The 13,758-nt window shown below is 40.6% G+C and overlaps 1 protein-coding gene across 21 annotated transcripts in view; it reads right to left on the bottom strand.

Annotated features, from left to right (window-relative positions):
- The window catches only part of LOC138191714 (potassium channel subfamily T member 1-like), a 70,366-nt gene that overhangs the window by 44,128 nt on the left and 12,480 nt on the right, over positions 1 to 13,758 (bottom strand). For 2 of the 21 annotated variants that reach the window (XM_069138667.1, XM_069138669.1), the window contains exon 1: positions 8,483 to 9,145. The exons of the other annotated variants lie outside the window; for them this stretch is intronic. In XM_069138667.1, coding sequence (XP_068994768.1) covers positions 8,483 to 8,628 — 146 coding nt within the window. In that variant the 5' untranslated portion in view covers positions 8,629 to 9,145. Of the gene's footprint in view, positions 1 to 8,482; positions 9,146 to 13,758 lie in introns of those variants that run through there. 21 annotated transcript variants of the gene reach the window in all.

Genomic DNA, 13,758 nt, shown 5'->3' with positions numbered 1-13,758 from the left:
AGTTGAGGACTGCTATCAAGATGTCTCCACCGAGGTTTCATTGAGTTACCTTCAAACTCCACACACAAGTAAATATACAGTAAATATTTACAGTGGAAGCTGGCTGTATATGAGCTATACAGGACAGAGAAAATGTATTTCAGAGCTGGTAATTCATAAAGCACGTGCAAAACAAACACTTTACATTAAGTTGATTAACCAATGATTCAGCTAACTTCAGAACAAATGGAGCACATAATGCAAACCACAGGGGGTCAGTGGACACACCTTCAGGGTCAGTCTCATCGAGATGACCAAGGAGAAAAGGGAAGTGTGTAACACTGAGGGAAACGACAGACAGAGACATACCCACGTATTGATTTCAATGACTGACAAATGGACAGCTCTGATTGGCGAGGTTAAACATACAGGTTGATTGAATGCAAAATAAATCGACCTGTGCACTGAATGGTCTCTGACTTTCTTCGAAAACGAATTAATGAGGCTGAACCACAGATTTATGGTATTTTATGTATGGTGTAGGGATATTTTTTCTTACAAGGAATCAAATATATATATATATATATATTTTTTTTTATTACACACACATTAATTTCAACCCAGTGTCTATATAGGTACCACAGCTTCTTGGCTGAGTCAGACTCCCACAAAGACGCTGTCATTCAGGTAATAGATTGATTATAATCTACTGCCTGAATCACAGAACAGAGCTTTTGTATCAACACTTCTTACACCTCCCTTCCCCTCCTCCCTCACATTAACACTGCAGATTACATATCTCAGTATTATGGTGGCTGTGTTTTTCTAAGGAATCAGTCTTCAGTCATTATTCGACAGTCCAGGCTGTGAAGCTGAAAAGTTTCAGATGAAACACTGAACATCTGTTTGCCACTTACGCCTCTCTAAATGGACTAATGGAGTGTCCATTACGCTCAGGAAGTAGCAGGAATACATGTGAAGACCTTTAAGATCTTTAAATAGTTTATAAAGAACCATTTGCATTTCCAACATCAGAGGACCAGTCGATTATTGCACTCCCCATATACCTATGAAATCCTCAGCTGGGGATTTGCACTGCAGTCCAATGGCTTTCAGTAAATTTCAAATATAGAATATTCACGATGCTCATTCAACTTTCTTTCATAGAAAAACAAAAACATTGAAAAACAAAAAAACAATAACAAAAACACTCACTGTGCTGGAAAACAATTACAACCTGAAGTTTGTCATTCACCACAAATTATTTCTCCAAGTGACATCAGATGAACTGAACTGAACTGCGACAGATTACTTTCAATATATAATAACTATCACTTCATTTTGCACATATAAGAGAGTTAAAGATACAAAAGAATTGACTGAATTTCCCGATAGTGCACTAAAAGATATGCAAAAGACTGAAGCACTAAGAACAACGCTTCACTTATTTTCCATCTATTTTAATGGTCTTACTTAAAAAAAAAAAAAAAAAAAAGAGATTACAAGTGTGATTCATAAAGTGTCAACTGACATTTAAAAGTTAGTTCAGAAGTAAAGCAAATTTAGTCTGCTTAAGTCAGGGATACTGTACATAACAACCAGAGGATCAACTCCACCGATGTGATCCCAATGTCCATTTGATACCTATTTGACAGCACTTTATGGGTAATAAAGATGCTATCTGGTTGCTGAGAGCTTAGGGAGTGTAGAGGCTAAGCCAGATAGAGGCTTTACCACCATTAGCTTGACAGATACTTAAAACACTGGCTCTGCTTCTTCCTCTTTTGTTTTCATCATAAACCAAAAAGTCTGACATTCTTACATTCTGCAGTTTGTATCATTGTGTCCTTGATGCCTTATGCTAATTAGGACAACAATAGGATTCACAATAAAGAAGCAAACTGATTCTCACCTCTTTGCAGGAGATCTGGAATCACAAGGATGAGCTGAGCTACAAGACAACAAGTGCAAAATAACCAGCGCATCCAAAGAATGCTTTCAGCCACACTGAGCTCTGCCTCAAGGACTAACTCTGCAGCTATTTCAAGGGCAAATGGGATTTGTAGTTTTCAATCTCTTTGCCGGTATCAGGAAGTGTGCCAGCCTCATCCGGCCACTCCGGTTCTCATTATGTCACTTCACTTGTCACGGAGCCAGCTCAAGTTCAAAATATGACTAGTCAGTTCCAGCACAGTAACTTAACACCTGGTTCAAAAGGAAATCTAACATCAGCATTCCTGTAACATACAACAAGAACAACAATCCTGGGACGATCCGATGACCGAGCAGTTAGGGTGCATATCAAATGGTTAAGAATGCCGTTAGCAGCAGAGTGCCCGGTGCGATCTGTCCTGCATGGTATTCTCCTGCTCTCTCCCCACACTTCCTGTTAGTCTTCACCATCACTGTAATATAGACAGGAAGTATGAATCTCTGACCGGCTGGTAACACAACACCTCACACATACAGTAGATCTGATCAACAGCTAAACCTCAATTCTAAATCAGTCTGCAGGTACAATAAAGTGCAGGCAACCATAGCAACAGGGCCTCTGCTTCACAGGAAGTATTACTTTTGAAAACAGATGCCACCAAATGACTACAAGTAATTTTCAACACTGAAAATATGAGAAAATATGGATCATGATTCAAACAATACTTTGCTTTTTGACTGTGGCTGCCCATGCTACTCCACAGCATCCATTACCATCGTATTCAGGACATCTCACAATGTGTTACAGCTTCCATGTATGCTGTGAAAACCCTGAAACAAATGCTCCCTCTGGGAGTCTACAGTCTACAGTCTAATAAAAACCACAAACCAAAACGGTTGTAGCTCTCAAACACTGAGATAATCTCAACCATAACTGATCATTTGCAACATTATAAACTGAGAAATATCAGTGTTTAGAGCAAGTAGGCTGGGTGATACAATAATACATCATAAAATAAAACAAAGGGGTTTACCGTAACATTCATACTGTGGCAGCTGCCCCGTTTTATATCTCTGTTTGTATTAGATCATTAAAGACAATGCTGGGATGAGCAAATCAATGAGGTGTGGCCATATTGGATTTTTACATTCATTCTGTTATCTCCCTTTATTTGTCAGGTATTTCATTCACTGGCTATTTTGTGTTCATTTTGCATTTCATACCTGGATTTGTTTCTCAATTCCCAGAACTAATGCTATATTAATAGTAATGTTGTGTCCTCCTCTTGCTGGTGATCTAAATGCGTAGGTTATTAATGAGTTGGTGTGAACCAATTTTGTTAAGTTGATTTTATTTAAGGAAATGCCTAGAAACCAGGACAGTTATTATTTTCAAGCATTGAATTCCCAAGTCAACCACTAAAGGATGTCATTTTCCATTTTTAAACAGAAATAATGATGGACAACACATAATTTACCCGAAGGAGTACATTAAAATCCTCATCAAACCTTGGATGCTCAAATCCAAATGAGAGTGTAATTGTTCCATGAAAGCATGGAGCTATAAATAATCATTTATATGAACAGGAGGAGGACACATATTCTAGCAGAGCAAGCATTTATAATCACAGTGTAAGAGAACTGCAATGAACATAAGAAGAATGTGAAGAGGAAATCAGCTGCAAAACTGATGCACCAAAAAAAAAAAAAATCAAGAACAAACACGTTTTCAGACAAATTGCTCTGTTATTGTGAGAAGATACTAATGATAGAACCGGGCATAAAAACATGGTGTATAAAGAAAGTGCAGTCAACCTTCAACTATAAAAGACAATACAACAGAGTTGAAATTGTAAACAAGCAGAGGACAGGAGGTTTTCAGTCCATTTCAGTGAGCTGCTTCTTTTATTGCATCCACATTTATTATGATATTTATTAAAGGAATAAATGTTTACACTAACATAAATTCTCCTTTAGCTGAGCAGATTAATGAAGATCTATTGTAACTTGTACTCAACCTCAACGTTGTGATTCAAAATCTAACAGGATATTCAGTTAAATGTTCACCCTTAAATGCATCTAAGTTCCTGTCTCAGGTGCTCAACACACTGCTCCACTTGAACACAATCACTGCATCACAGTTTATGAGCTGGGAAAAAGAGGTGTGCAGGAGGAGAAGAAAAGTGAACCGAAATAAGATTAGGCCTGTCACAATATTTAGACCACCGCATTCATTTTTTGTAATTGTCCCCATTCATCTGTTTACAGGTTGAATAAAACTAAAAGTATTTGTATGTTATTTTCTATCGTTTGAGGTTTGACTGGCACGTTGCACCCCCTTCTTCTGCTGGGATTTAAAGGCACATGAGAGGACAATTAGCGCCACCAGCCGTTTGTCTCCTTATCCACTAATATTCAACCTACCACGTATATCTATCAGCACCTTTTGACATTAACATCATGGATTTGGTTCCAAAGCCAAACATGACATAAATGGCTCCTTTTCTTCCGAAGTTGCGTCTATATTATTTAAGTAGGATTAGGCTTCAACTATAAAAGTGGCAAAAATGAACATAAACAAATCATTTATTGGTTAATTGTGATTATTTGTATGTCGAATAATCGTCAACTAAAATTTCCTGATCATGAAAGACCTATTAGAACAAATTCGAGCACAAAAGAATTCTCAACTAAACTGAGTTGAAGTATTTTTAAGATCAGAGTGAGCTCAACTTACAAAAATTAAGTTTCAGTGGACTCCAGTTCTGCATATTTCACAGGTCATGCCTCAAACATCCGCCTCAATCACACTGTGAACTACAGTTCAACCATCAGTACTGATGTACTTAAACATTTTTAGATTTAAGTTGGCAGTAACTGATACTCTGTTGTGAAAATAGATCAGATTTGATCATTTATCTGAAGAGAAATCATTCTTTCAGATTTTTATTGAAAAAATTACACTAATTTTTTTCTTGTGCCTGATCAAGTGGCTCATTGGCTAAAGCAACATGTACCATGACAGCTTGATTTTATATCAGGGCCTTTTTGTATTATACCCCCCTCTCCCTCTCCCCCCTCTGTCACATATCTTTTCTTTTTCTAATCCATTTAGCTTTCAATTAAAGAGAGAAATGCAAAACAGATTAAAAAATAAATAAATTATGTATTCATCCATCTCTGAAAGCATCAATCAAACTCTGGACAGCAATGAAGGCCATTAATCAAGTTTACTTGGCATTGAGGAGTAGTTGCAAAAGTGAGCAAGACTTTACGATAAGAAGAACAGAAACTACAGTAAGTCAAGCAGAAGCACTTTCGATGGACAGATACAGTATGAAAGCTCTGCCCAGTGCAGCTGAAACAAATGGGTGTGAAGTTAATGCTGCATATCAGTCAATCTAATGTCCTGCTTTTTATCAAGTGCTACTGTTGGCCTAAAAGACTCAAACCATCCAGAGTAATTCAGTAGACTGCCCTCATAAATTAAGCAAGCAAATATCTAATAACTCAGACTGGGCTCTAAATTCAGATTCATTGCAAAGGGGCCAAATCAAATGCCCAATTTTCAAACAGATTTTTCACAGACAGGACAATGTGGTGGCCAACCTGGATGAAGATACAATAAATCTGATTGTTTATCAGTATTTAACAGCATCCCGTGTTTAAAACATAGTCAATCCCTCTGTTCCTGAAGCTCCTCCAAGTCTCATTAAGTGTCTTTACTGCCGACAGTATTCAGATGTCAATACTCTATAGAGGATCCAATATACACAGAGGGATTCCTCAGTGCTGTAAAGAAAGCTGAAATAAATAAATTCTCGTTATAAGAAGGCCCAGAATATTGATTCCCTCACTCACTCCACATCCTCTCCTTCTCCAGCCAGCTGGACACAAATCCCACGCTGATCACATTTCACACCCTCTCTGAAAACTCTCTGATCCCGGAAAGCAACCTATCAGTCGGCAGAGGACAGAATGAGGCGGTGAGTGGACGACCCCAGTCTGGACACATTTTGTAATTTCTGAAAGACGACAGAGACAGAAGGATGAAGGCAAACATTCACTTCCTCACTTATGATATAAGCCCTTTTTTCAAAGTGGCGGTCTAACCAAAATGGTTGATAGTGGTCCAAATGTGGTTGCCAAGGGCAACTGGCCAGCTGATGCATTAGGTTTTACAGCCCTGTAGCCACTTTCAGATATTGTGTATTAGATCACCATATAAACAGTCCTGGATTGCATTATAGCCGCAGTCAATAATGTTCAGTTTCTCTAAACTGAGCGGCGGCTAACGTGCTCTTCTCTCAGTGTTCAGACCAGCTGTCAGCTGACTCACTGGCTAATCTCAAGACTAAGATTTGAATCGCTCTAACAGGTCTTCAATTATCACTGCAACCACCTACAGGAACACAAGTTCCTTCATCTCCCCCAGCGTCATCCTCACACATACTGTAGCACTGTGCGTTCATTATTCACTGTCATTACTACTCATTTTCAAATGATGCCATTGCAGTTACATCTCGCCACTGTCTGTGTGAGCTTCATTATCATCACTTGCATTAATATCAGCTTCATCCATAAATACTGTTTAATCACTCTGTATACTTTCTGGTTTTTGATCAGTGATGACCAGCTGCCACATTCACAAAGGTCAGCCTTTAAACCCGTCTTCATCATCATTGTGAACCCATTATTACAGTTATTAGAAGACGTGCGTTTGTTTTTATCATGCTCACCATAAATCACACATCTATCTATATAAGATCATAGTTGGCAGCTGATATTGGCTGAAAGAAAGAAGATTATTATGTCATCTGAACATCAAACTTATCACATAGCCTATAAACTTCAAGCTTTTTTACTGTACACATCATAATAATTTCCATCCTTGAAAGGATGAAAACTACAAAGCTACTTAAGTATTTTTTAATTATTGTTATGAAGACACTGGGCTAATTGTTCCTTCACCAAAGGAGGCAATTATAAAACAAAGTTAAAACAAATAGAAAGATGGCCCCCAATTAGAGCCAACTCAAGCCTCAACCCCTGATCCAAGTATTGCCACAACCTCTTTCAGGCCAATCCACCTGCTTTCTCAGTGCATGTCATTGGCCTGCCAAGTCTGTAACAAACCTTGACATCCATCCTTGCAGGCCTGGCATCCAAAATATAGCAGCTAAACTTGGGACATTTGCCAGAGGGGACAGCTTTGCAGAGGCATACGTATTCGGCTGACTGAGGTACTGTGGCTTCAGCTGGTATAAGGAACATTTAAGGAGGTGAATAATGACGGTTTCTCACTGAGCCCCTATTACAGACTGGAAAGTAATATTTCTAGTGAAGGAGGGAAGGCAGGGATATTTAAAGAGGCTTCACACATGACTTTAGCCATGATGCAAGATAAGTTTATCTTATACTATTTTCAACAGCACTAACATCCTGTTTGAAATGGATGTGTTGAAGTATTTTCCCATGCCACTGTAGTTGCTTGTGTGGTCTAATGTATGAGACTCATAAGCTGTATATTGAATAAATAAATAACAGCAAATGCGCCAGGATTCAGGATACAATTACCCAGCAGATCGAATCAAACAAATCCCAAAATGTCAATGCCCTCAAGTAAATATTGAGAAGATAAATATGTGCCGAAAATATTGAGACAGAACATACTGCACCACAAGCAGATTGGCTGTGCAGTGGTGTCTGAAACGCTGCCAAACAAGCACAATCTCTGTTTTCAGCCAAACCGAGCTCATAAAACCTGCAGAGTGCCAATCCGAGCGGTAACGGCAGCATTTCTGCAGCTTTCAAGTTCTTTTGTCTCTCAGAGGACAGAAAAAAAGCACGTTGTGTCCCTCAGTTGTTACAGATTTAGCCCATTTCACACAAACCACATCTAATTTGTCTACCAAATCAAGGGAGCGTGTCCTGACGATGGAGGAGTGCAAGCACATTTTATAGAGTTGTGCAGACAAGTGCTGAAATATCACATCTTTTTTTTTTTTTTTATCTCAACATGAAGGTATGTCATCATCTCCTATGGTTTGCATTTTTATTGGATCTATACATCTGGTTCCTCTGTCAAATTAAACTCCACCTTAAATGCAGTAAAGAAATATCATTATGTAAGAACATCGGGATTCATAAAATTGTAAGGGGAATGCAACATCCACTGAATTATGTAATCACCATACACTGCAGCCATTAAATGAATCCCAGTGATGCTGAGAAAAATGACTGACGACACTATAGTGTTTGCAATCGTTCTACGTTCAGTCACGAAAGGGACTCATTAAGAGTCACCGTGGTTGCCTTAATGTTTGAACTACAGCCCGGGACCCGGTGCGTATCGATCATGTCGCTCACATTCCCTTAAATTTCCGTGGGAACTCTCAATTTACGGGTGGACAGCTTTAATGGTAATGGCATAATGATCACGGTGCAACTTTTCCCTGCAGATAGTTACAAGGACGGCTTCATGTACCATGCGCTCGCAGCATCATGTTATCTCGCGGATGCTGCATGCGCTCAGAAACATGCGCTTTTGGTGCGGATCTGCGGCAGCTACCTTTGGCCGGCATCGCTCCCAAAAGAGCCCAGGGTCCGGAGAGGGCTGGCGGGATTGACCCAGGTGGGCTCCGGGGTTTTCTGCACCTCGGTCTTCACGTCTGGGTCGATCTCCGAGGGCGAGGGCGTCAGCTTTGCGCCTGCCATGCCTCCCGAGTATTACCTCCAGCTGAGAGCGCAGCCAATATGTTTTCCTCCAACTGGTGTCAGAGCAGGCTCCGTCAGCGACCGATGCCGCCGGAAAACCGCATCCCGGTCTCAATGGTGGTGCACGGAGGCGGAGGGAGAGCGTCTGCCTCCCTGCCGCATCACGGGGTCCTCAGACACATTGAGGGAAGCATCAGCTTTTCTCCTGGTTATCGACTCTTCCTCCATCCCTGATGGAGATAAGCGCTCCCCGTGCCTCTCAGAGATTCTCACGTCGTCACGATGTCACGTCAGCTGTTCGACCAACCCAACGGGCTCCCCACCGAGTTACATAACGAATTTAATGATCCGCGATTTCTTGTGACCAACGTGCCAGTAATTCATCTTCATCATGTCCGTCAGTGAGTCGCCAGCTCGGCGATTTCCACAAGATTTAGATGCTTCTGGATTCAAATTATATTTTCATTAAACGCATGAATACGTTTAACTATTTAAAAGGGTGCTGAATGGAAGATAAGAATGACAATCAAAGTGATATCACGGGTGATAGAACTCATTATACAGCCTCGTTCACCTGTCGCTCTGAGAATATACGCCAACAATGAGGAACCACAGTCAAATGAGCAGGTGGCCGACAGTCAAACACGGCATGATAATACTGGTTTGCATGGAAACACGGGACACCTGGAGTATATGAGACGTGTGTGCACTTCATTTTGAAAAGCCAGAGAAACGTTTGGAGAGGAACATATTTATCATCATAAATTCGATTTTCTTTAATAGTGGGAGATACAAATGAAATTAAATGTCAAATGGAATTTAACTTGATATAAATCACTCAGATAATAAAAAAAAAAACTATAAAATCTTCACCGAGGAGATAATGCAGTTTTCAAAGCCAAAGAAAATTCAGATTTTAAGAAAAAATATAAAAGAAAAACAAATCAACATGTAAATATGACAAAAGAGCAAAGATGTTCTCAAAATGTGGAATAATTGGGGGGGAAGCCTCTTCCATGGGTCAGGTGCACGAGAGGAAATGTAGTTGATGTGCCAGAAAAAAACAAAAACAGGGATCAACAAGTCAAGGACTTCACATAAGGAGGATGATGTTTTTGAATATGGTAAAAATTCACACCAGATACTGGCTTACTGTAAATGTTTGCCTGCCACCAATCTAGATCAGCCATTTAAGATCTATTAATATTTGTCATCTCCTGGTCAAGATCATGACCTCACAGGCTTTTTGATAGTCATGTGCTACCAGGATGCAGTTTATCCCTGATTCAGCCAGAGCAGACACACAAGCAGAGCTCTCATTAGTAATGCATTTAGGACACATAGCACAGTCCACATTTATTGCAGATGGCATTTAGAGTTCAGCCTTCAGGGAAACACATTAAATTATCAGTTAATAGTAACCCGTGATTAGAGAGGTGGGCCTGAGGATAGATGGTTGCATTCAATCCCCGACTGCGTATGAAAATATGGGAGGCCAAAGAAAAAAAAAAAACTCGTATTTCCTCAACAGCAGATGTAAACATACCTGAAAAAACCACTAAATTCTGATCCTCTCCTTCTAGAGAAGCTCAGCGGTCTCTAAAATATGCTTACTAGTTTTTAATTATGATGCAGTGTGGTACCACAGTGCTGCAATGTATTCTTCCTTCACTGCAGAACGAATCAACCCAATTACTCAGCAAGGCATATGTAATACACCTGCCGGTCCACTAGATGACAGTGTTTTTGTGACACCTGGTGTTGCCTTGGTGTTAGAAGAAGACCCATGTCATCGAGACAGATCACGTGATGGACGTCATGTGACAAATGTCATGCGTTGGAGGTCATTTGACCAAACACTGCTAAGAAGTTTGGCAGGGTGGCCTAAGTCTCAGACTCCCAACTAGGATTCAAGCTGGAGAGATGGGGACATCGATTTGTTTATAGCAATGTCGTTTTTGTGTGTAACACTAACCACCATGGGTTTTCCATTTGGTTTTGTCCTCCTAAAGTACACCGTTTTTGACAACTTGCAGAGTAATACTGTGACACTGACACACCACCCTCTAGTGGCGTGGCAGGTGTATTACATGCTTTGCCGCAATACCGGGTTGGGTTAATGTACATGTTCATGTCCTGTTTTTGTTTGCACCGTTTTAGAGAGGTGAGTTACACAAGTTTTTGTGAGCACTGGTCCAGCTCATCTAAGATTCCTGCATGGACATGACCAGAGGGCGCACATCAAAATGTGTGTTAAACTCTGGTAATCAGCAATAAATAGCCTTAAAATGCTTTAGAAAATCTACGGCAATAAAGCCTTGACCCTGGAGATGTTTTGAGTGACATTCGCGTCACAGTCCCAAACTGAAAAAAGGCCCGTCAGGCGAATAACCAGGTATTTCTTCAGCGTTCACATAGTTGTGCACTGAGAATTAGTTCCCCGCGGTCACATTGCCAACACCGAGTTTTGCGATGTTGTTCTGAGGCGTCTGAGGGAAAACATTCAGTGCAAATGACCTGAATTGTGGCGCAATGGCATTTTGGTTCTCCATGACAAGGCAGCAACTCGGTGCATTGAATACGCATGTTTCATGCCCATAAAAACCCAATCATCACTCCCCACCTCTCCAAATCGCTGTGTTTCAATCCCTGCGGCTTCTTTCTGTTCCCCGATAATTTGACACAAACTCTGATGTGAACTCTCAGCTCAAGTTTCAGATGCGTAAAAAAAATCGCAGACACGCCCAGACCACTGCTCACAAAAGCATGTTTAACGTAGGTGCCGATGTTGAGGAAGCGACAAAACTTGGAGAACTTATTCACAAAGGTTACGGCTTCTTTGAGCGCCGAGCACATCACACTGCTGCACGCCATTCATGAGCACAATTGTCAGTCTCTGAACGTTCTAATCCACCCTCGTACAAAGCCAATATACAGCACACATAGCAGCCTATTTAAAAAGACTGGACAGGTACGGAGATATATCGGCAGTTTTGGCAAGAAAGGAAAGTGCAGTAGGAGAGTGTAAAAGTTAAGATAGGTATGGATGGACCCCAGTGTTTAATTGGGCAAATATGAAAAGAACTTAGCTAAGAGAGTATAAAAGACTAAAAATTACAATAGTTTCAAAGAGAAGGGTTTTGCCTAATATTTTACACAACTTTTACAATATAAAAAAAATACAGAATTACCACATTAATAACAAGTGTAGCTTCACACATCTTGTCTGAATCCGTAGCAGCAAAATGTAAATTGCACTGATCTTGTTTAACATGCTGAAAACATCAGGTGGGTTTGTTCAGCAACCTGACGGCCTGCAGGTGGAAGCCGTTTTCATCCTGTTGGTTCTGGATGAGATGCAGCGATACCGTCTGCCAGAAGGTAATCTGGTAAAAACACTGTGTGCTGGATGTTTGCAGACCTCATTCAGATAATTACAGGTAGATGTCCTGAAGGGTTGGGAGTTTCAGAAGCGTTGCCGTTTTCCCCATTTCCTGGAGGGTCACGGAGCAACTGCTGTACCAGCTGGTGAGGCAGCCAGTCAGGATGCTCTGTATGGTGGACATGTAGAAGTTGGTGAAGATTTTGGAGAGAAGACGGAATTGTTTGAGCCTCGATAGGAAGTGACAAGCAGATTGCACCACGGTTGTAGTGTGCAAAGACCTGGTTCAATCGTCGGTGAGATGCGCTCCGAGGAACTTAACATGGCTGACTCTTTCCTCTGCAGCTCCATTGAGGTGTAGGTGAGGTGGGGCATGTCTAGCCCTCTGTAGTCCACAATCATAGAGGGAGGTTGTTTTTTTAGTTTTTAGTTTTTTAATTCATACTTTATTTTGCATTTACTTGAGCGTTGTGTTTGACGAGTCACGTCCTCCCTGTGTTTCTGCATTTTCTGTGAAACGCCACCGTACAACATTCGGATCCACATGAAAAGGTGAAGATTCACTAATGTTTGCAAAAATGCTAAGTTAGCATACAAATGATGATTCACTTGTGGTAAATTAGAGGATTTACAGATGCAAATCACTCCGTGCTCTTTGTGATTACTAATAACACGGTTTTAATCCCATATCATGTCGTTGATCTTGGCTGTATTAAATGCCGAGCTGTAATCGATGAACACAGTATTGTCACATAGGTGTTTTCCCTGTCCAGCATCATCTGTGGATCAGTTTGTGCTTTACGCAAATTGGAGAGGGTCCACGGAGGCTGGGAGGGAGGAACGGATATGTTCAACAGCATCCTAGACTACATCGTGAAAAGATGAAATGGGTGTGTGCCCATAAAAGCAATAATACCAAGTCAGCTTCCTCTATGAATATCAGTAATAATATTCTTCACCTCCACTCCCATCCTATTTGCCAAGCAGTGTTATTCAGGAGGGAAAACTGGGATACGTTTACAAAAATATGCTGCTAAATTAATGATGTGGTCATATTTCATCATGTGAACAAACAAATGTTCTCTGGAGGAGACTGTGTCTCTGCTCTAAATGCTGGTGGGAGTGTGGTTTCAGCTGAATTTAAGGAAGCAGTTAAAGTCATAAAAAAGAAGATAATGAACACATTGAGAAAGAAAATGAGGAATATGCCAGAGAATTACACCGAGGGATGCAGACAAGTTCAGCAGCAGCAGCAGAGACAGGTGTAGAAGCACAGAGACACTTTGTGGTTGAAGCAGAGAACTACAGATTCATGAGGCTGATTTAACATCAGCATCAGAGGAAAAAAACAAACTACTGTACAAAGGCAGGCCTCAGCCAGTGCTGCCTTAATGTATTCTATATCTAACAACACAGATGGCAGTATAGCCCCCCGTTTTATCTTCCGTGAGGATGCACTAATGTATCCTTGCTCAAACTGCTCAAGCCTTTTACTTTAGGTACATCAGAGAAGCTGGTGAAACCAACACTCAAACCGTAGGAGGATAATCCACTTTCTATTGATGCATAAAATAAGCAGAGAAAAGATAATTGAATACAGATGCTTGAGAAAGTTTGCAGCATGATTTGCCAAATCAGTGGCTTCAGATTCACGCTGGTTATTTACCTACATTATATCAGGTTCAAACTGGATTTTAAAAAGGGGAGCAAAATGCAGGGACGGTATAATGAAGACAGCCGTGAAGCCT

Source organism: Embiotoca jacksoni, unplaced genomic scaffold (genome assembly GCF_022577435.1).
Source record: "Embiotoca jacksoni isolate LCO1_2020_lvr unplaced genomic scaffold, fEmbJac1.0.p SCAF_8, whole genome shotgun sequence".
In the NCBI taxonomy this organism is placed as follows: Eukaryota; Metazoa; Chordata; class Actinopteri; family Embiotocidae; genus Embiotoca; species Embiotoca jacksoni.
The sequence above is the reverse complement of the archived record's forward strand: the minus strand, read 5'-3'. Positions and strand labels throughout refer to the sequence as shown.